Raw genomic sequence first — 19411 nt, 5'->3', positions numbered from 1 at the left:
TTTCTCATTATAATGAAAACGGTCCTTCAATTTATTTTAATTTGAATCTCTCTTTTTAGAAAGAAAAAAACAAGCAAACCCTAGTTATAGCTAAATACTAAAAGACAATGGATAAATTTAAGAAAATGGAAAAAAACCCCAAAGAAGTTGAAGAATTGTATGAAGGCTGTGGGTGTAAGGCATTAGCCAAAAGCAAGAGTTTGAATATTCCCCTTCCACTTCTCAAGGCTTTGACACCTAATTTGTGTTCAAAAGTGGTGCACATGCCTCTCCTCTTTTTGACTTTAGATCCAATAATTGCCCCTTTTTAAATATCATTGGGACGTTTGACATCTTGTTTAATTACATATTAACAACAATAATTAACCTAACAACTACTTGTAACTATGAAGAAGAGAGAGGCTACATTTACAAGTAAAGCATTCGAATAGAGATAATATAACAAGATTTAAAAAGTTATCATAAACTTACACGTTACCTCATAATGCTGCTAAGAACGAGAACAAGAGAATATTTATAACAACGAAAGAAAAGGTTGTCAAAACGAGACGTGCGCCCTATAAAGAACTTTCATCTCTTTCATATTGTTCTCATTGATTCATTGTAGTTTCCAAACCGTATTGTCCACAAAACAGTGCGCCCACTTCAGACAAGGCACCAAATTAAAATTATATTAGGCTGTTTCTGAGTCATTTATTCAATGAAAGACATGAGCTATCATCATTTCTAGAAAACCAAGTTTAAGAAAATAAGGATAAAGGCAGGGAAGTTTTAAATTCAACCTTTAACAAAATTAGGATATGTCAATGGAAGGTACAATGAAAGAAGACACTCTAACGAGGACGGAGGTTATGCAAGCTAACAAACGGCTCAGGGATGCATTTATAAAATGAAGAAAAATAAATTCATTCAAAATGGGACTTTCTCCTCAATTCTAAACTACAAAATAAGAACAACAATCAGTTATACTTGAGAGCTAACTCTTTCAATTTGAAACCAGACAAGATCATAGAGGAGAACATTGGGGCAAAATCCGGAAGCTGCAATCATCAAGGGACGCCATTCTTGTGAATGTGTGTGTGTGTGTGTGTGTGTGTAAGGATTGGTGGCACAAGAAGGGTAGAGCTATAAGAAAGGAAAATAACTTCCAAAAAAGAGAGAAAAAAAAAAAAAAACCAGAAATGGCTATCATGTGTCTTCCCTAACTCAACCTCATGTTCTGCCTCGTCTTGATCATTCGTTTCAGCGTAGCCAGCCAGAAGCTGCACTCGTCCCATTCACTTGTCGTAAGAAGAACCTATGCGTAGCGGTAGATAAATTTATCTCGTTCTGGATTTGGACAAAACAAACTAGTAAGAACTGCATATAACAAGTACCTGAATTTGTAAGGCACGGCCATAATCGCCAGCATCCAGAGCCTGGCAGAGCTGACCAACCTTTTCAGCAGCATTTTTAGATATATCACCGCTGTTCAGTTTGCTGAACAATGCACCTATCTTCCTCGAGTTGTCTTCAATTTCCCGCTTCTTACCTGGATTTGCACGGGCGCCTCCCAATGCTTCTGAGGTCTCGTTGAAAAGTCTAGTCAACGTTGCTACCACAGCTTTTTGATGAGCTGCAGATGTTAACCAATTATTGTATCTAAATATAAATGTGCGTACAAAATGAGCATAAATTACCGGAAATTGATAGCAGAATTTATACTTGTGTTCTAATTTCTATCGCCTTTCTGTAAAAAACATTTTTTAATCCTAGGTGGTTTTTTATTTTTCATAATTTCTATGAGATACAAAACCAAGAATGCATTAATCATTCAATACGTGAACCAACTGAGAGCAGCTGCACTGCAGGTATAGAGGCCGCATCTGGAAGTTAGTTTTCATGACACCTTATAACGTTAGCCATTAGTCCTTGTTCAGGGCTAATCCAATGTTGAAAACATTAAAGGCCGCATCTAAAATCCCCAGCATGGTTTTGGAGAAATCCAAACGACGTTCATATTAGTGGTCAAATATAAAAAACCAAAAATCGATACAGGATCACAAATAAAAATTTTTCTGTTAAACAATTAGTTAAGTAAAACGAACAATTACCAGGTACATTTGAAGTATCAGCAGTCTGCACGGTTGGTGGTGGGGCCGGAGCTGTTAGCGCTGGCTGTGTTGGAGTAGATTGTGTAGGAGGGCTGGGTGGCTGAGGCAAACCCATAACAGGAAGCTGAACAGTTCCTGGATTAGGAACTGGCATGAATCCCCTTGATGGAGGAGCGGGAGCCACAACCTGAGGCATTGTATGCCCAGGAACTGGGTCCATGTGTGATGGGACAGAACCAACTGAAGCAGTTGATTGTATAGGTTGATAAGTAGGGTTTGCAGTTCCCTAAAATATTTGAGAAACAATTATTACATAATCAAGAAAAAGAATATTTTACACTAAAAGTGGTAGGATTTTAAGTACTCATCAATGAAGAAGAATTACGAACAGGGTACAACTGAGAACCCAAAGTGGGCTGTTGATATTTTTCCACATTTCTCAAAGCATGAGGTGTTGCAGGAACAAATGGCCTCGAAGCAGGCTGAGCAGGGGGTGCAGTGAAATTTGTCTAAAACCAAAAACAAATTATTATTGTCAGACAACCCAATTCCTAAAAGACCTTCAAGCATCATCAAGAGCAATATCTTACATAGAATGACAACGCAGATACCATTAATCATCCTTAAAATTACATGGGCATTGCACCCCAAGAAAATCCCAACGACTGGCATTCCACCAAAGATATGGCAGGACAATACTAGACTAATGTGAGACGATAACAATTAGAAGGAAAATGCTACAGTTTCATCGATTTTACATTTTTTAAATAATTTTTCAGCTTAGTATTATGAGTTCATTTACATTTTTTAAGACTGTTTTGGATTAATCAAATGTTATATATGAATTCCATAGTGTCATTGAAGCCTAATTTTAATTATGCCTAAATTCATTGGATTTATGTGTCCTTGTTCGACTCTAATAGATTTGTATACCTCTGGAGCCTGTGGCGCCTGTGATGGAAGAAATAAATTAGGCTGTGCTGCAGGCTGATATGGTGTAGGAGCAGTGTATCCTCTCCCCGTATATGCAGTCTGGGAATAGTTATCGTTGTATGTGGTGCTAGGGATACTCTGATGGAATTGTGCTGAAGCAGACTCCTATGTCATCGACAAGAGAAGTTAAATGCAGAATTTCAAGAACCAAGGCATATACCGCCAGGTTCAAAGAAGCCAAAACCAGAAAACATATGGCAGCATGAAAGAAAAGGAAGATGGGACACCTGATAATAATGTTTGGTGGCTTCAGCACCATACATATTTTCACTTGGTTGCTGAGAGTATTCAATAGTCGATGCCTTGTCGTTTTTATCTGTGACAAAGTAACGTTCTTGCTTAGAAATAACATCTAACTCAAAATAACATCTAAATGCTGAAGCTTTTTGACTCTCTTAGTATTGAACTTATTGTAAAACTAATAATCTAACCAGTTCAGTTTTTCCAAAATTTATATCACATAGTCAACCTCAAAAATCCTAAAACATGATCAAATGAGACTAAAGTATGATTTATTTTAGGCCTTGCTATCAAAGTTTTACTAAATAGATCAATAATTCAAGCTTGTTAAAAAAAAATGAACAAAGAAACAATAAGGTTCAATTTATTGTCCAATGGGTCATCCCTTTATATTACAGTCTTTCTTTCTTTATCTCCAATTGAAGAACATTCATGTAATTCACCGATTGGTGTTAGGAGTTTTTACCCCTTTATTTCATTCATCAATGAAATCTACTTCTTTACTCTAAAAAAATTGTACTATTCTAAAGAGTTATGGCTAAATAGTTAACTATTTGTGCTCCTAAGCATACTGAAACAATTTGAGCTTTCAAATTAAAAGCACATCAACATAGGTGAAGCCAACAAAGGTCGATTTTTAAGTAGAAATCAGGACATTATATGATAGAATAACCAACGTTTTAATGACAGAGCACTCACCAGATTCTGTAGAGAGGGAAATTCTCTCTCTCAGGATCACAAGTTCAGGCGTCAATTCTTCAGATCCCAATAACTTAATATACTCCAAGGCCGTTGTTAGCTGTCCTTGACTTGCCAATATTTCAGCATATTTCTCAACAAGCTTGCATAAAGTTACACTAAATCTCTTTTGTCCAGTGGCCAAAGCAAGCACAATAGTCTTTTCCATCAAATCCTAACCAAGACAGAAGGCACGTTCAACTTTACAGCCCAATACATATGTTCAATATTATCTCTTAAAGTACACTCACCTGAAGAAGATCAACATAAGATTTTCCTTCATGATCAGTAGACAAGCTCCTCGACCAGATTTCAACAGTTTTATCAATATTTCCAGCACATATAAAGCACAGAGTTGCTGGAAGTGTGTAACCGGCAACCATAAGTTTTGAAGCAAGAGTATCACAGAGCATGGTCCATTCATCTTTTTGTGCAAACTGTTAGTTGATACAACAACAATAACATTAATTTTTCGGAGAAATCAGATATCTTTGACAATCAACATGAATACTGAAAGACACATTAACCTATAGTAAGATTCAAATGCTTGTTGTAATACCTTTAGAACATTAATTTTTCAGAGAAATCCGATACCTTCGACAACAAACATGAATACTGAAAGACACGTTAACTTATAGTAAGATTCAAATGCTTGAAAAGCAACATAATCTAGTGTGAATTGCTTCCAGACTTTCCTGGACAATACAGTCCACAGGTGAAAACTGGAGCTTTATTAACATAATTAGCAATACAGTCCACAGATGAAAATTAAAGCTTTATCAGCAACATGAAAGTGAAACTAGAAGCATTTCTAGGGAATTTATTTCCAGGAAACAGTAAAGTAACCACTATTTAACATAAAAAGTAGACGGCATGTTTGCAAGATAAAGTCAACAAGGAAGAAACTCATAACACAGTGGGTACAAGTCCAAGACAATTTTTAGTGACCAACTCAGCATCCCCTCTTATAGATATAGTGCATAAAGATACTTTGCACACAAATTCCAGCAAACAAATGTTGACATCGCCATTTTTCTAGAGATTTTTTTTCCAAAATAAATATAAAACTTACACTGCAGAGAAGGGCAAGTGTTTCTTTCCAGAATTTCAGGGGCCTCGTATTCACAAGGCTCAATAGATCGTTGTTGACCATTGCAGAAACAATCTGATGGATAAAAAATAAAACGTAGAGAATTAGTTTGTGAAGCCTCATTCTCAGAGACAATCAAGCATGACTCCGGCTTTAATAAAGCTTCAAAGTAAAAAACAAGTAAAACAAAAAAAAAAATGTTAATATCCACGGCTTCATGAGCACTGGATAAAGTTTCAGCCACCTTTAAGTATGGTGAATGGGACATTTTTAGATATTGATCTCGTGTATTCTCCCACAAGGATCCACCGCCAACGTGAGCAATAACCAAGGCATCAGCCATTTTGTTTGCAGACACACACAACCCAACAGCCCCCTTATAATCACCAACAACCAATGCCCGTTGCACACCATCAGCAAATGATGAAACTCCATTGTCTTCCACTCCCTCCTCAACTTGTGGTTCTTCTGCAGCAACAGTATCCTCAGCAGCATGGTTATCACCAGCAACTGATAAAGGTGTATCAGCTTTTGGACTGGGCAGATTGTTAAAGAAGTCCTCCCCATTGTCAGACGGAAATAACGTGGCTTCTCTACCATCCCCATATCCAATATTATCTGCTGCTGCTGTATCATTCAGTTGGAGAGCATCTACAATCTGGGAAATCTCTCCCTGTGAATCTTGTGATTCAGTTGATACGCTAAAACCAAGATGGCTAAGAAGCTTCGTCCTTGCAGTACCATCATCTTCAAACATGACTTTCAGGAACCCCCATGTTTCCCGGTCATCCTCCAAACTGTTTAAGACATTACAACCGTTAACCACCACTTTTTTCTATCGAAAAAAGAAAGCCAAAAAAAAAAAAAAAAGGATCAGAGATGGAGACAAATTGAAAGAAGAATGACATACTCGGATATTCTAGACTTCTGATCGCATAAAACCCTGAGAGAAGAGCGTTCACCATTTTGTATTGCAGCTTCAAATTCAGATGAACGAGTAACCAAACTGTGCTCCATTACCAAGTCATGCACATAAACCTGGAAATAAATACAGGGGGTGAAAATGAACTAGCCGTCAAGAAATTCAAACTGACCACTGGAATAAATAAATACCTCTGAAGCACCAGCTGAAGCACCAGCAATAGGAGTCTTAGGTTGAAATGATACTAACTTTCCTCCAAATCCAAAAGAGGCCCCAACTGGACGTTTATACCACTTTGGTGCTCTCAAAGATACTGCATAAATAAATAATCAACATAACATAACATAACATCAGAGAGCCAACGATCACGTAGGAACAAAGGAGAGAAAGAAGGAAAATGTGAGAGAGAGCAAACATATAAGTTTTTTCCAGCATCCGTTATAACTAGAGTAAAAAATAAACCTCATTTAGTTCTATGTTTTATATATAAGATACTGATAATATACAGCCTCATTTAGTTCAATCCAAAAAAAAAAAAAAAAAAAATCGGCAATCCAAGAATATTCCAAAATTTTGTTAAAAGGCAGGGATGGACTAATAGAAAGATTATTCTAGTTGAATGACCACGTGGATAAAGGACTGAACCATTGGCTTTCGGAATTGTAATATGTGTCCTATCCACTAAGATATGCTTGAATCGGTGACTAATAGAACGGTTTTTAAAATAGGGATCAGTTAATCAAGTGAAAAAAGATAATAAGCATAAATGGATTTTCATTATATTACAGTGATACAAATTAAACTGAAGAAGCCAGTGGGCCCATGAATGCAAAGGAAGCAAGGGGACATGTGAAGGAAAGAACAGAATAAAATATACTACGGTTATTTTATAGTACAAAACAGTCATCGAAAAGGTAAACGTGCATTAAAACTGTCTTACCTGCATTAAAATCATTCTCTCCTACGCCATATCGGCTGCAACTCTGTAAACAAAGGACGGCAAACCAAAACAATCGATTTTATATACCAAACAACTGAAAATGAAGGCACTATATAATGATGATTTCATTGCACATGGAAGAGAAGTTCACTACATTAATAGCCTTTGCAGGTTCACTTCCATATATTGAAAAACGATTTGAAGAATATATCTCTAATCGATAGTATGATGTCCTTCCTTTCATGAATACCCAACAAGAAGGGTCGTACCTCAATATTATACATGCCAATCTTCCCATCAAATGAGGATGCTGATATAACACCAGGAATCCTAGGATACCAATGTACATCAAAGTTCCAGTTGGTACTAGCAGGCAATTCGCACACAATCTGCATTGGGAGAGAGGAAAATCAAAGTAGTTTCCTGATTGATGTATATGTTGAAGCACCTACTAACAAAGCTATGGAGTGTAGAAGAATGCAAAGCAGAAAATCAAAGAACTGCAACAGAGCTTACATCTCCAGAAATAGTATCCCAGCAGATAGTTCTGTTGTCTTTGGCACAGGTTAGCAAGTAGGAGGTATCGGTGGGACACCATGACATTGCAATTACACCTGATTAAAAGCAAAGTAACTTTAGGAGGCTCATTTAAGCAAAAAAAATAAATAAGCAAGCTTCATTGAAACAGGAAGATTTTCAATCTATCATTAGCAGATAACAAGTACGAATTACAAGTCAGATTTATCACAATTAAAGGGAACTTAAACTACCAGTTGCAAAGCTTGCAATTACTTCATTAATCTATCTAACATTGTTATATGTACAGCAATTAACAAACTTAAATGGAAGGTTTCAGAAACCTTGCTTTAATAAAAGAGAAAAAAAAAAAAAAAAGAATAATGCAGCTCCTACTGTCCAAAGCGTGATGGAAATAGTTCCATTGATCTGCGGTATAATTGGATGAAGAGTACGGTTGCCTTTTTACAGTTGGCAAATGTCAAGCATCAAATCTTCACTTTCAACCTATGTCAGGTTATTGTTCAGTCTTTTGTGCCAAACCCTCTTTCCACTGTTTTAAATGGACAGGAACAAGCAAGGCGCTCATCCTCAACTCCATTTAACAGGAACATATGGAAAAGTCAATATAACCCTCTTCATTTTGGGCAGTAAATTTCAATCATAATACGAGCTCATACTGTAAAAGCTCAGCAACCCTCTTTTTTAATCATTCAACAGGTGTTAAAAAAAAAAAATAGAAATACTAGCATGAGACAACAATCAGAGATCTAACCCAGAAAAAATGGCATTGTACAAATTTTACAAGAAAATCATTAATACGAGTTATTTACTTCCAGTTCTATACGAAACTACCACATGACTAGTTCCAAATGAACGGAGAGGCAAGAAATCAATTATCAGATTATCAGATCATATCTAACTAAATCAGGGTCATTTACCATTTTGATATATTATTCTAACTTGAAAGTAGATAGAGTTCAAGGGCAGAAGCTATGAGTATAATATAAAATTAAAATTTATCATCATACCTCTAGTGTGGCCCACAAATTCTTTAACTGGGGTCATAATATTTCGCATATCCCAAAGCTGAAAGCAAAAGAATACATTAACATAAAAGATAGTACGAAATCTTTTACAATATTTAAGACTATAACGTCCGTGGGAATCCTCACCCTGAGAGAGGGAGAATCATCATCATCTGAAGCAACAACAAGTTGGGTTGCAAGATCAGGATTCCACTGCAGCACGGAGCAGCGTCTTCTAGTGGAATCTGAAAAACTGAGTTGACAGGGGCAACACAAATTTATCAAATGCAACCCAAAATTTTGGACTTTATCCAATTGCATAATTTAAGATTTTTAATTTAATAGTTCATTAGATTTACCTTATAACTGGTTTTTGCTTCTTCAGGTCCCAAACAACTGAATCAAGAAGAGTTACAAACAAAATATTAGGGAGAAAAGCAATGTTTTAGTTCTTTCTTTGAGAATATGATATTTGCTAGTTATTCTCAGTGTAGACATCTTCCCTCCCCTGCCCCTTGTTGTTAAGCTCTTTTTACCATGTGTGTCCAAAATAGTGATCAGTTTACAATAAATGTCAATTCGAAGAGCTTTTTTGTAGCCTCCTTCAGTATCGAGGTTGAGTCTTCCCTCCCCCTCTTTTTGTAATTTCATTCTCAACTAAATCTGTTTCTTGGAAATTTTCTTTGATCAAGAACAGAACTTAAAAACCAAAGAAAAAAGTGCCTACAAGGACAACAGCCCAAAAAAAATGTATGAAACGGGATTTCTTTCCTCACCTGTTGTTCCATTATATGAAGTGGAGGCTAATATATGTTGAACTTTGCTATTCCATGATAAAAAAGAAATTTCACCCTGAGCTGCAGAGCCACTACCCTGCATAAAGATAGATTGAACGACTAAAAATTCATTTGATTTGATGATTATATAACTTGACAGAAGAAAGCAAAGTGAGGATGGTAGCTAGTAGTAATAGCATGATGAAGTAGAGCTTTTCCTGGCATGGAAAATATCAAACTCAGCTAACTAATAGTTAGCTAGATCTGTTAGATAGTCCTACTTGGCTGCCCTGAAGAAATTGCTGTGTTTAAACGGGAATAAATCGTTCAAATTACACTTTATTTTATAAGGGACTATTATATTTAAAATCAGAAAATACATCAAAACTGCACAGAGGGATAAGACATTTCCCTAAGAGACGATCAAAGAGTAACAAAAAGATCCTCCGAAGGGAAATAATAGTAAGAGTACAAGTACAAGTACCAGTCTTTTTTTTAGGGCAAAACCAAAAAGATGGCACAGAAAAGTCAATTTCAGAACCCAAAAATAAAGTTTTGAACGCTAAAAGCATCCAAAAATGAGGCTTGGGATAGACCTCAAGAAGTCTTGAGAAAGCATTGCCCTCCTGCCATTTCAAAAAACATCAAGAATGACAAGGGAAGTCTTTGGTGTATAACAATCTCTACAATTCTTATCGATGCCAATATGTCCAGAACCTCCACAACTTCAAAGTGAAAGGTAAACTGACTTGCCTTCAATCACACAAAAAACAAAATATAAACAAAACAAGCTTGTCATCCTCCATCCAACTTTGGGGGGAACCCTGTATCTAACTCTATTTGGAAGACGGTGGTTGGCAGTCTTGCAAAATTGACCAAATGAAAGGAACCTACTATTTCCAAAGCATAGACGGTGGTCCTATCAAATGTTCCCACTAATTTCTTCAATTGTTCAAAGTTTCTTACTTTCCATTCCCTTAAATCCTTTATGATTTACATTGCCGTTTTTTGACTACTAGATTAACCTATGGTGGTTGATTTCCTGGTAAAGGTATCAAGCAACTCATTAGGGATATTATTTGGTGGGACCAAATTTTGGACATGCAGAAGTTGATCTCTCACAAAAAGTCTGGGTGGACTGTCCAACCCTACAAAATTTAGTCTCTTACCAAAAAAAAAAAAAAAAGGTACAACTTTGAGACATATAATAACCGATCTAATGGCGGGTAAATATGGTTTATTGCAATATTTCTCAAAAAGTTGATGTCAACAATAAATTGTGAACCGTAGTTTACAATTTTTGTAGACAGTTATAAAATAAAGACTGATGCAAGACATAATAGATTGTACTCCACAGCAAAAGATTGCATCAGAAAAGGGGACGAAACATTGTCCCCAAAACAGCCAAAACTATATATAAGAGCACCCCTCCAATTGGTGTCAACAAGAAAATTGGAGAGTTGCCAAGTATGCTATAATAAAAATTATACAATGCAACAAAGTCGAACCTTCAGAGGTGGAAAATGAATAGGTTGTGATGGGTTGGCTAAATCCCATATGCAGATTTCACCATCATCAGCACCGGACGCAAGCAAGTTTGGTGTAATTGTATTGAACTCTAAACCACGCACCTGCAAGAGGAAAATATTATAGCTCTCACTATGAGAAATTTTACAGTACAATAGTATTGTTAAGAGTCCATAAACTCATGTGAGCATCGCAAAATTTGCAAGAACTTACAGGCCCTTTATGCCTTGATAGATGTCCAACTAGAGGAGTTTCACCTGCCTCGGGACTGAAAAATGCAGGTGAAGAAGAGTCAAGACTACAAATCAATATAGAAAGCTGAACATTACACTGGGAACAAAGGTGGGGTGACTGTAAAGTTGAACTAATAAACTATATCTAGCAAACAAAAAAAAAAAAAACTTTTTCAGAGAGTGGAAACTTTACTATTCATTTTTCAAATATGAGCATATTTCTATCTCTTAAGACATGGTTCTCACAAGGAGTTTCAGGGATTTCCATGGATAATCAATCAAAAGAAATCTTTCTAAGCAGTCATTAGTAAGCCTCTTGACCTATCCATGACTTCAAAGTACTTAAAAGGGTTAGGCAAAAAGGAAACTCCATAAACAACTTAGCCCACTTTCAGATTCCTATTTGAACTGATGTTTTGATATAATGAATGTTATGGAACTCTTCCGATCCATCCACCTTCCCAGGGTCCAAATAGAAGATTAAACCAACTCAGAAACTTAAAACAATATGGATCTAGTGGCCGGTGAATCACTAAAGAGAAAATTTTAGAGAGATTCTTCATCGATCTAGTGGTCAATCATTGATCAAATCCCATTTTCTACGGTCGTAGTCTCCTCAAGTTCCAGCGCTTAGGAAGAAAGGAATTGAGGAAAGAATTTCTGGGAGGCTTTAGTCATTCCCGAATCCCCTCCTCCCTCTTCTTTCTAGTCGAGACTGATTCTGAGAAAGGATTCCCACCTGCTAACTAGGAGGATTCCTCCCCTTTCCTTTCATCGAGACTTTCTTTTTGGGCCTGGACCATCATTGTTTGAAAGAGTCATCTACTCGGGCTAACTGTTACGTCAATTTGATCGTTCGTAATTACTCAATTCTTACGCTGCATACTTCTACTCAAATTGCCAAAACCAACTCCTGTCTAACACTCAGAAGTGGCAATTGAAGTTACATTTCAATACTTAGTTGAAGCCAACTCCCCGAATAAGCACCCGTTAACTAAGAATCAATAAACTCTATTCTCCCAAATTACCAGCAACCGAAAGGATAACGATGCATTAACTTCACTTGGGCACAAATACAATCCAAATCCTTAAGGAACGAACTGATAAAAGAGAAATGAAAAACCATATGCAATTACCGGATCAGCGCAAGAGGGTTCCAAATATCAATGTTCCCATCGACGAGTCCACCGGCAATGAGGCCGAGAGAAAATTGTTCAGAGCCCGATCCGTTCTTTCCCCAGGAGAGGCGATTAAAGCGTTCGGAACTCGGAGAATCCCCAATTACAGGAAAGTCCTTATCATCCGACTGGAAATCAAGCTTGAAGATCTCGAGATTGGCAGATGAGCTGAATGACAGATCCACAGCACCCGCCATCGTTCCGGCGGCCATGTACGGCGCGTCCGGTGCTATAGCAACGGACGCCGATCGATTCACACCCTTTATACACGCCATTGAAAACCCAAGAACAAACTACACCCAACTGAATTTGTATCACCAATCCACGTAAACAATTACAACCATACGAAATGGAGAAGAATTGACGGGCGGATCTGGGGGAAATTTCAGAAATTTTTTGAAGATTGTACGAGAATGTTGAGGGTCGTTGTTGATGATGATGGTGGTGTAGTTTCGATCTGATCTGTGAAATGCAAGTGAAAGTGAGAGACTCGCAATTCTCTCTCTCTTTCGCTTCCTCCGTGAAAATTTCACACACAAAAATGATCAAATTTTGGGATTTTCAAGCTTTTATTTTTGCCGTTTTCGGGAGAGTTTAATTAGCGGGTTTCAGGAGGTTTAATCCTCTGTGAAATGGAACACTATAATTTATGTTAGTCAACGTTTTCGAACGACGATGGTTCGTCATACCTCCAATCCAAATTTGACACGTGTATTGTGAGACCTTATTTTTTCTATGGGCCAAACTCTTGGCCCAAACAAAATACGTGGGCTTTTTCCATGAAATTGATACACGCTGTATGTTGTGGGCCAAACCTAAGCCAGCCCATTGTACTTGGTTTTTTTTTTTTTTTTTTTAATTATAATACAATTAACTTTTAAAAAAATCTAATAATTCTTAATCATACATTTAAAATCACACTCAATTTCTAGCTTACCATTTTTCTAAAACGAAATTTATTTTTAAAAAATTCAAGGGTATTAGTGTAATTTTAGAAAGTTTTTAAATGAATGTTTTAAATAAGATATTAATAGTTTAAAGAACAATTTAAAAAATTCATAATATTTTAAAATTTTTATCCCTAACTAATAATAAATGTATTTTTTCAAACGCTGAAACGTATTATTAAAAATTTGGAAATTTTAAAAGTATTTTTTATAATTTAGTTCCATAATGATTATAATATTTTCTATTAATGTAACTTTTTATTAACAACGATAAAATGTTTGAAAATCATGGACTAAAATACAATAAAAATAAAAGTTTTATTTATTTATTATTATTATTAAGAATAATAGAGAAAAATCCAAAATGAAACATTCAGAATGCAAAACGGAAAGTTTATTCTAACGCTCATCCCAAAACGACATAAAAACAGCAATCTACCGAATCTTAAATACTCACTTGTCATTCAGTCCATGGCTAAATATTAAAATAATATAATTTATTAGTTAATACTATTTTATGTAAAAAAAAAAAAATTAATTAATTAATATCTCTAAATTTAAAATTTTACTCATAAAAAAAATCTAAAATTAATAATTGTATTATCAATTTACACATAATTCTATCAATTAATTTTAATTTCATAAATGAAACAATTTAAGTTAAAAAAAAATATTAAACTATTTATAGAAAATTATCTATTATTTGGAATATAATTCTTAAATTAAATTTTTAATTGATAAAAAATATTATATTTTAACTATTTAAATTGAAACAATCCCTTATTTTTGGGTTTACCCTATATTTTCTATAAATTTAAGATTTGTTTGTCTCGTGTGATGTAATCAGACTTAAAAATACATATAATGGATAAGGATGAAAAATATTTTAAAAAATTATTTACTGTGTGCCACTTATCTTTTTAATAAATTATAAAAAGCAACACGTAGTATACCCGAATTGGTTAACGTAAAGGGAGAATATAAGTAAATCATACGTTGAATTAATAACCTACTATAAAAACGACATCACACCCGATCATAGTTAAGAAAATAAAATGTTTATTATCCAATTTATAGGTTCAATCTCTACATTTTTTCCGATCAACAATACGGGAGGACCTCTAACATATTGGTGGAGAGTGTATATTTTATAGTAGTTGAGTTAGCGAATCTTTAGGATTGGACCCACAACAATATTTTTGGTAAAAAACTCAGATACTCGTGTAGGTATTATTTCTATTTATTGTATATCATGTCGGCATCGTTTAAAAAATGGGGGTCAATCAAAGTTTAAGAAAATAAGGGATTAGTATGATACACTCGGGATAATGGGTATCGAGGAATAGATAATGAAGAATATTAAAAGGGGGGAAAGTCCAAAACCAGAAACCAGGAAATGTGTGGAATAGGCAGCAGCCAGGCACGGCTATATTTGGCAAGAGGTATACTAAATGGAGAGACCATTAAATTGCCATATAGAGCATTGAAGTAATCAGTGGAAAGAGAGAGAGGTGAAGAAGAGGAGCTGTCGTATCTGAGATGCCAAAAGAACAGAGGACTGATGATGAAGAAAAACAAGAAAAAGAGAGAACAGAGGAGAAGATTTGAATCAAAGGAATAAAAAAATGTAAAAAAGAAAGAGAGAGAAAGAAGAAAGAGAAAGGTGGGTCCCTTTAAAAGAGACCTATAAACACCGAAAACACTCTAAATGTGGCAAAAGGAGTCATGCATAACTCTATATAGTATACAGAGCCATGCAAGGTTGCCGTTTCCAGCCCCTTCTGCCATTTGGGGTAAAACGCTCTCTCACGCTCCTTTATCTTCTCTTCTCTAAATTTGGTAATCTTTTACCCTCTTTCCCAAGTTTATCACAGGCCCCAAAATGGGCAAATATTGAACCTGTAAAAGGGGGAAACAAAAGGGGTTCTCTCTGTTTGCAAAATCACGAGATTACGAGAAGGGTTTTTCGATTCTTGGGGGATTTTGAGGGATTTCGACTCGAACTTGCAATTTTGGGGGTTTTGATCATCTGGGTGTCTCGGATTTGGGGTATTTTCAAATGGGTCGAGGGAAGATTGAAATCAAACGGATTGAGAATGCTAATAGCAGGCAAGTTACATTCTCCAAGCGACGAGCTGGGTTGCTTAAGAAGGCTCAGGAGCTTGCTATTCTTTGTGATGCTGAAGTTGCTGTTATTATCTTCTCTAATACTGGCAAGCTTTTTGAGTTTTCCAGCTCTGGGTTTGTGTTCTTCTTCACTCTCTAATACTTCTTCTTCTTGTTTTGCATATTGCTTTGCTTTGCATGTTGAATGGTTGTCTATGTTCTTGAGATTATTGGAGAACTTGAGCTGAATCTTGTGGGATTTTGGTGTTTTTGTTTGTGCATTGCATGTTCCTTTAGAAGCTTTGTTTATACTCTTCTTCAATGCATAGTTTTTTGTTCATGTTTTGGATAGTTGTGATCTTGAGGGCGCCTTTTTTGGGTGTTTGTACTGTTCTTGACTCGTTTACAATCTTCATTTTAATGTTCTTTCTTCACCTTGTCGGACATGTCTGTCTCTTATGCTTGTCTGATACTGTTTTGAATCATAATTCCAGCTTCTAAATGCTTCAAGTTTTTCGTTGAATCATAGTTTTTGAAGATTCTACAGGCTTATGTCTTAAAATATTTGATCATGCATACACTTGGAAGGCTTGTTTGAAGGATGTTTTGATTGTCAGACATGTCTTTTGGGGCAAGGCCTAGATGTGGTTTTCATGGTCTGGTTTGAATGAACTTGGACTGAATCTGGTGACTTTCTGTAAATTTTTTGAATTGACTTGGCCTCTTGATCTTCCTCTTGTTCTTTGTTCTTTGCTCAAAATTTATTTTCCCATTCTTTTATGTTCTTTTTTGGTGTTCAACTCTGTTTTATTCATGTTCTTTTTTGGTGTTTTGAGTCAACAAACAATATTACTTGATATATTTATCGGCCGGTGAAGTTTGTCAACATGTATGTCTTTAAAATCATCGTGTCTTTGTTACGTGTCGTTGTTACATATCATCTGACAAAGACAAAGATGTATGTTTATTGTTGTAAATAGTCTCAAGCTCACTGTTAGTTGATATTGTCCTCTTTAGGCTTTAGTTCTGGGTTTTCCCTCAACGTTTTAAAACGCGCTTTCCACACCTTTATAAAGAATACTTCGTTCCCCTCTACAATCGATGTGGGATCTCACAATCTACCTTGCATGGCTCTTGCTGGCACACTGTCCGGTGTCTGGCTCTGGTACCATTTGTAATAGCTCAAACCTACCGCTAACAGATATTGCTCTCTTTGTACTTTCCCTTATAGGTTTCCCCTCAAGGTTTTTAAAACGCGTCTACTAGGGAGAGGTTTCCACACTCTTATAAGGAATACTTCGTTCCCCTCTACAACCGATGTGGGATCTCACAATCCACCCCTCATGGGGCCCAGTGTCCCCGCTGGTACACCGTCTAGTGTCTGGCTCTGATACTATTTGTAACAGTTCAAACCCACTGCTAACAGATATTGTCCTCTTTGTGCTTTCCTTTCTGGGTTTCCCCTCAAGGTTTTTAAAACGTGTCTGCTAGGGAGAGGTTTCCACATCCTGATAAAGAATATTTTGTTTTCCTTCCCAACCTATCTGGGATCTCACAATTCACTCCCTTCAGGGCCCAACGTCCTCGCCGGCTCTCGTTTGAACCAAAGCTCTTATGTTTCTTTTCGAAGTAACTAAACCTAATTGAGGTGTTTTTTGGAGTTAAACTAAGACGTGAAATGACAAGTTCTGACTATAAATCGTCGTTTTCGCTCTCATTATTATAAGTTTGAACAGGGAGAAGTAAGATAAAGAACCTCCAATATGATGAAGCCTAATTCAATCCATTTTATCATTCTTTGGGCAGCATGAAACATACTCTTTCAAGATACAACAGATGTATAGAATCTTCAGAGACTCCGATAGACGGACACAAGGCTGAGGTACGGAGTGACGATTTTGAGTTCAAACTGCCTGGTTGTTCATTTTTTCGAATGTTCTCGGGCAATACATTGCATGTTTCTCCTAACAGTATCTTCATCTCCAGAAGCAAGAGCATGAGGAGGTAGACAATCTACGAGATGAAATAACGACTCTGCAAATGAAACAATTGTATACCATCTATCTTCTCTCGACCCGTGATTTCTAAAGCTAAGATACATATTTTTATACATAGATTTTGTCGTTTGGTTTCGTAGGCAGCTACTGGGAAAGGATCTAACTGGCTTGGGCTTCAAGGAATTGCAAAACCTAGAGCAACAACTAAATGAAGGGCTCTTACTGGTGAAAGAGAAGAAGGTTTGGGATAAGTGATTCTCTGTAACATGAAGTTCTTAAACATAATTCAGCTTTCAAGCTCTGATAATCCTTCTATTTCTTTAGGAACAGTTACTGATGGAACAACTAGAGCAATCAAGGGTACAGGTGACTTAATATACTTTGTGCCTTTATTATACAAGGGATGCCTTAAATTCTTCATGTTTAAGTGAGTTCGGAATAGGTTCGTCCTTGAAAAATGGAACCTCAGAGAGAGAACTTCGATCTTTGATCGATAACATATTAAGCCATAGAGATGACAAATGTTTTTGAACGTAGTTTGTCGTTTTGATTCGTGATAACACCTTAAAACATGATAATTCAAGTTTCTATGGTCAAATAACGCATGTCGAAATCTCATGGATTATCTGGTCATATTTTTGTTTTAGGAACAACGAGCAATGCTAGAAAACGAAACTCTGCGGAGACAGGCGAGTTATCATTGATACAAACTTAAAAGTATTTAAGGCATGAGTTCTTATGATTTTTGAACTTACAATTCATTGTAGGTCAGCGAGCTTCGATGTCTGTTTCCTCCAGTCGACTGTCCGCTTCCTGCTTATCTTGAATACTGCTCCCTAGAGAAGAAGAAGGTGGGCATTAGAATCCCCGATGTCATCTGCAACTCCGAAATAGAAAGAGGAGATTCCGACACCACCTTGCACTTGGGGTAATAATGGCTTGCTTTTTAACTGAGATATGAAATTCTTATAAACATCGTAAGCATACGAACATCAGTCGAAATTCTCTCTGTCCTTAGCAGGAAACGACACGAACTCTGCGTTCGTGATCTTCCATTGTTCTATATATTATCGCTTATGTTTCTAAACTTACCCTCCCTGTTGGCCAGGCTACCATCACATGTCTATTGCAAGAGAAAGGAGGCTGAAAGAGATACTCATTCAAATGATTCAAGGAGTCAAATGGGCCTACTCTGATACCTCTCATCATTCATTCTGATTAATTAGATATCTGCTTTCTGATTAATTAGGTGACTGCACCGATGCTGGGACGACAAACCGAACCGGAATAATCAGCCCGATCTCCACCTTCAGACACTGCAAATATTCATTAGGTGACCTCTAAAACCATTGAAACAGAGAGAATTAGAAATCCCCACTTAGGAGATTAGTCAATGGAAAATGACATTGTTGTACTTGTAGCTAATTTCATTAGATTTTCGAATACATTTCTTAAGAACTATGCAAGCAAACTCTTTACAGAAGGAATATCAGCAGCTATTCTTTCTGGGTTGTTATTTCTTAGCTCATCTGTAATCTTTGATATCAAATTTGGAATATCAATGTATTCAATGTGTATTGAATCCTGTGTTCTTGCAGTTCTTACACAAGTTTATACATGAAAAAAGTAGAAACAATCCAACCATGGCTCTATTGATATGTTCGTCTCAGGGAATTAAGCAGTTTGGTTCTCTCTTCCAAAACATCAGAGAAGAGAGAATCAACTTCCTTCTTGAAATCATCTGTCTCCTTCTCAAGAACCGCTAATTTCTTCTGCAAATTCTCAGCGGCTTCACCGCTGCTTTTCTGATCCGCCATGGAAGCAGCTAGAAGCTCAACTGCATCATTCACCTCTTGAACTTCCTTCAACCTCGCGCCAGATTCACAAATTGCTTTATGAACAGTAAAATCCAATCGATCCAAAGCAGAAACCCCTAATTTCCCTGTTGATCTTCTCATCTCCATGAATACTTCAACTTCTCCGCTCAATCCAGAAATTACAAGCCCGCAAACCCATGAACCAATCTGTTTCATAATCGTCAAAGCACGATTAACCACGGATTCTTTCTCTGAATTCTTGACTTCCAC

The 19411-nt window shown here is 36.4% G+C and overlaps 2 protein-coding genes across 8 annotated transcripts; one reads left to right on the top strand and one right to left on the bottom strand.

The window, feature by feature from the left end:
- Nucleotides 1-852: 852 nt before the first annotated feature.
- LOC111493035 (protein transport protein SEC31 homolog B-like) lies at nucleotides 853-12823 on the bottom strand. Of its 2 annotated transcripts, none has more exons than XM_023142617.1 (22): nucleotides 12233-12823; nucleotides 11077-11131; nucleotides 10845-10967; nucleotides 9337-9433; nucleotides 8920-8956; nucleotides 8708-8813; nucleotides 8564-8621; nucleotides 7533-7630; nucleotides 7286-7405; nucleotides 7017-7059; nucleotides 6268-6389; nucleotides 6065-6192; nucleotides 5399-5951; nucleotides 5137-5229; nucleotides 4316-4501; nucleotides 4026-4239; nucleotides 3314-3402; nucleotides 3027-3191; nucleotides 2483-2602; nucleotides 2094-2379; nucleotides 1377-1615; nucleotides 853-1297 (listed from the first exon to the last, which is right to left on the bottom strand). In XM_023142617.1, exons 1-22 carry the CDS (start codon nucleotides 12547-12549, stop codon nucleotides 1202-1204), a joined length of 3345 nt encoding a protein of 1114 aa, XP_022998385.1. In that variant the 5' UTR covers nucleotides 12550-12823; the 3' UTR covers nucleotides 853-1201. The 2 variants fall into 2 exon arrangements, with proteins under 2 accessions (XP_022998385.1, XP_022998386.1); XM_023142618.1 differs by having other exon boundaries at nucleotides 6065-6194; nucleotides 6282-6389.
- Nucleotides 12824-15012: 2189 nt separating this feature from the next.
- Nucleotides 15013-18830, top strand: LOC111493101 (agamous-like MADS-box protein AGL15). 6 transcript variants are annotated; one of them, XM_023142715.1, is made up of 8 exons: nucleotides 15013-15462; nucleotides 17134-17209; nucleotides 17299-17378; nucleotides 17465-17564; nucleotides 17655-17684; nucleotides 17972-18013; nucleotides 18092-18252; nucleotides 18433-18830. In XM_023142715.1, exons 1-8 carry the CDS (start codon nucleotides 15281-15283, stop codon nucleotides 18518-18520), a joined length of 759 nt encoding a protein of 252 aa, XP_022998483.1. In that variant the 5' UTR covers nucleotides 15013-15280; the 3' UTR covers nucleotides 18521-18830. The 6 variants fall into 6 exon arrangements, with proteins under 6 accessions (XP_022998483.1, XP_022998481.1, XP_022998482.1 ...); XM_023142713.1 differs by having other exon boundaries at nucleotides 15014-15462; nucleotides 17655-17690; XM_023142714.1 differs by having other exon boundaries at nucleotides 15014-15462; nucleotides 17649-17684.
- The last annotated feature ends 581 nt before the right edge of the window (nucleotides 18831-19411 follow it).

Source organism: Cucurbita maxima, unplaced genomic scaffold (genome assembly GCF_002738345.1).
Source record: "Cucurbita maxima cultivar Rimu unplaced genomic scaffold, Cmax_1.0 Cma_Scf00018, whole genome shotgun sequence".
Classification (NCBI taxonomy): Eukaryota; Viridiplantae; Streptophyta; class Magnoliopsida; order Cucurbitales; family Cucurbitaceae; genus Cucurbita; species Cucurbita maxima.
The sequence above is the reverse complement of the archived record's forward strand: the minus strand, read 5'-3'. Positions and strand labels throughout refer to the sequence as shown.

Excerpts from the sequence above, each read along its gene's own strand:
- LOC111493035 (XM_023142617.1), bottom strand. The coding sequence starts at position 12,549 with ATGGCGTGTATAAAGGGTGTGAATCGATCGGCGTCCGTTGCTATAGCA. Across the intron at positions 8,957-9,336 it reads TTCATATAATGGAACAACAG|TTGTTTGGGACCTGAAGAAG; the intron begins GTGAGGAAAGAA and ends TTCTTGATTCAG. Across the intron at positions 4,240-4,315 it reads CTTATGTTGATCTTCTTCAG|GATTTGATGGAAAAGACTAT; the intron begins GTGAGTGTACTT and ends TGTCTTGGTTAG.
- LOC111493101 (XM_023142712.1), top strand. The coding sequence starts at position 15,281 with ATGGGTCGAGGGAAGATTGAAATCAAACGGATTGAGAATGCTAATAGC. Across the intron at positions 15,463-17,133 it reads TTTGAGTTTTCCAGCTCTGG|CATGAAACATACTCTTTCAA; the intron begins GTTTGTGTTCTT and ends TTCTTTGGGCAG. Across the intron at positions 18,014-18,091 it reads ACGAAACTCTGCGGAGACAG|GTCAGCGAGCTTCGATGTCT; the intron begins GCGAGTTATCAT and ends AATTCATTGTAG.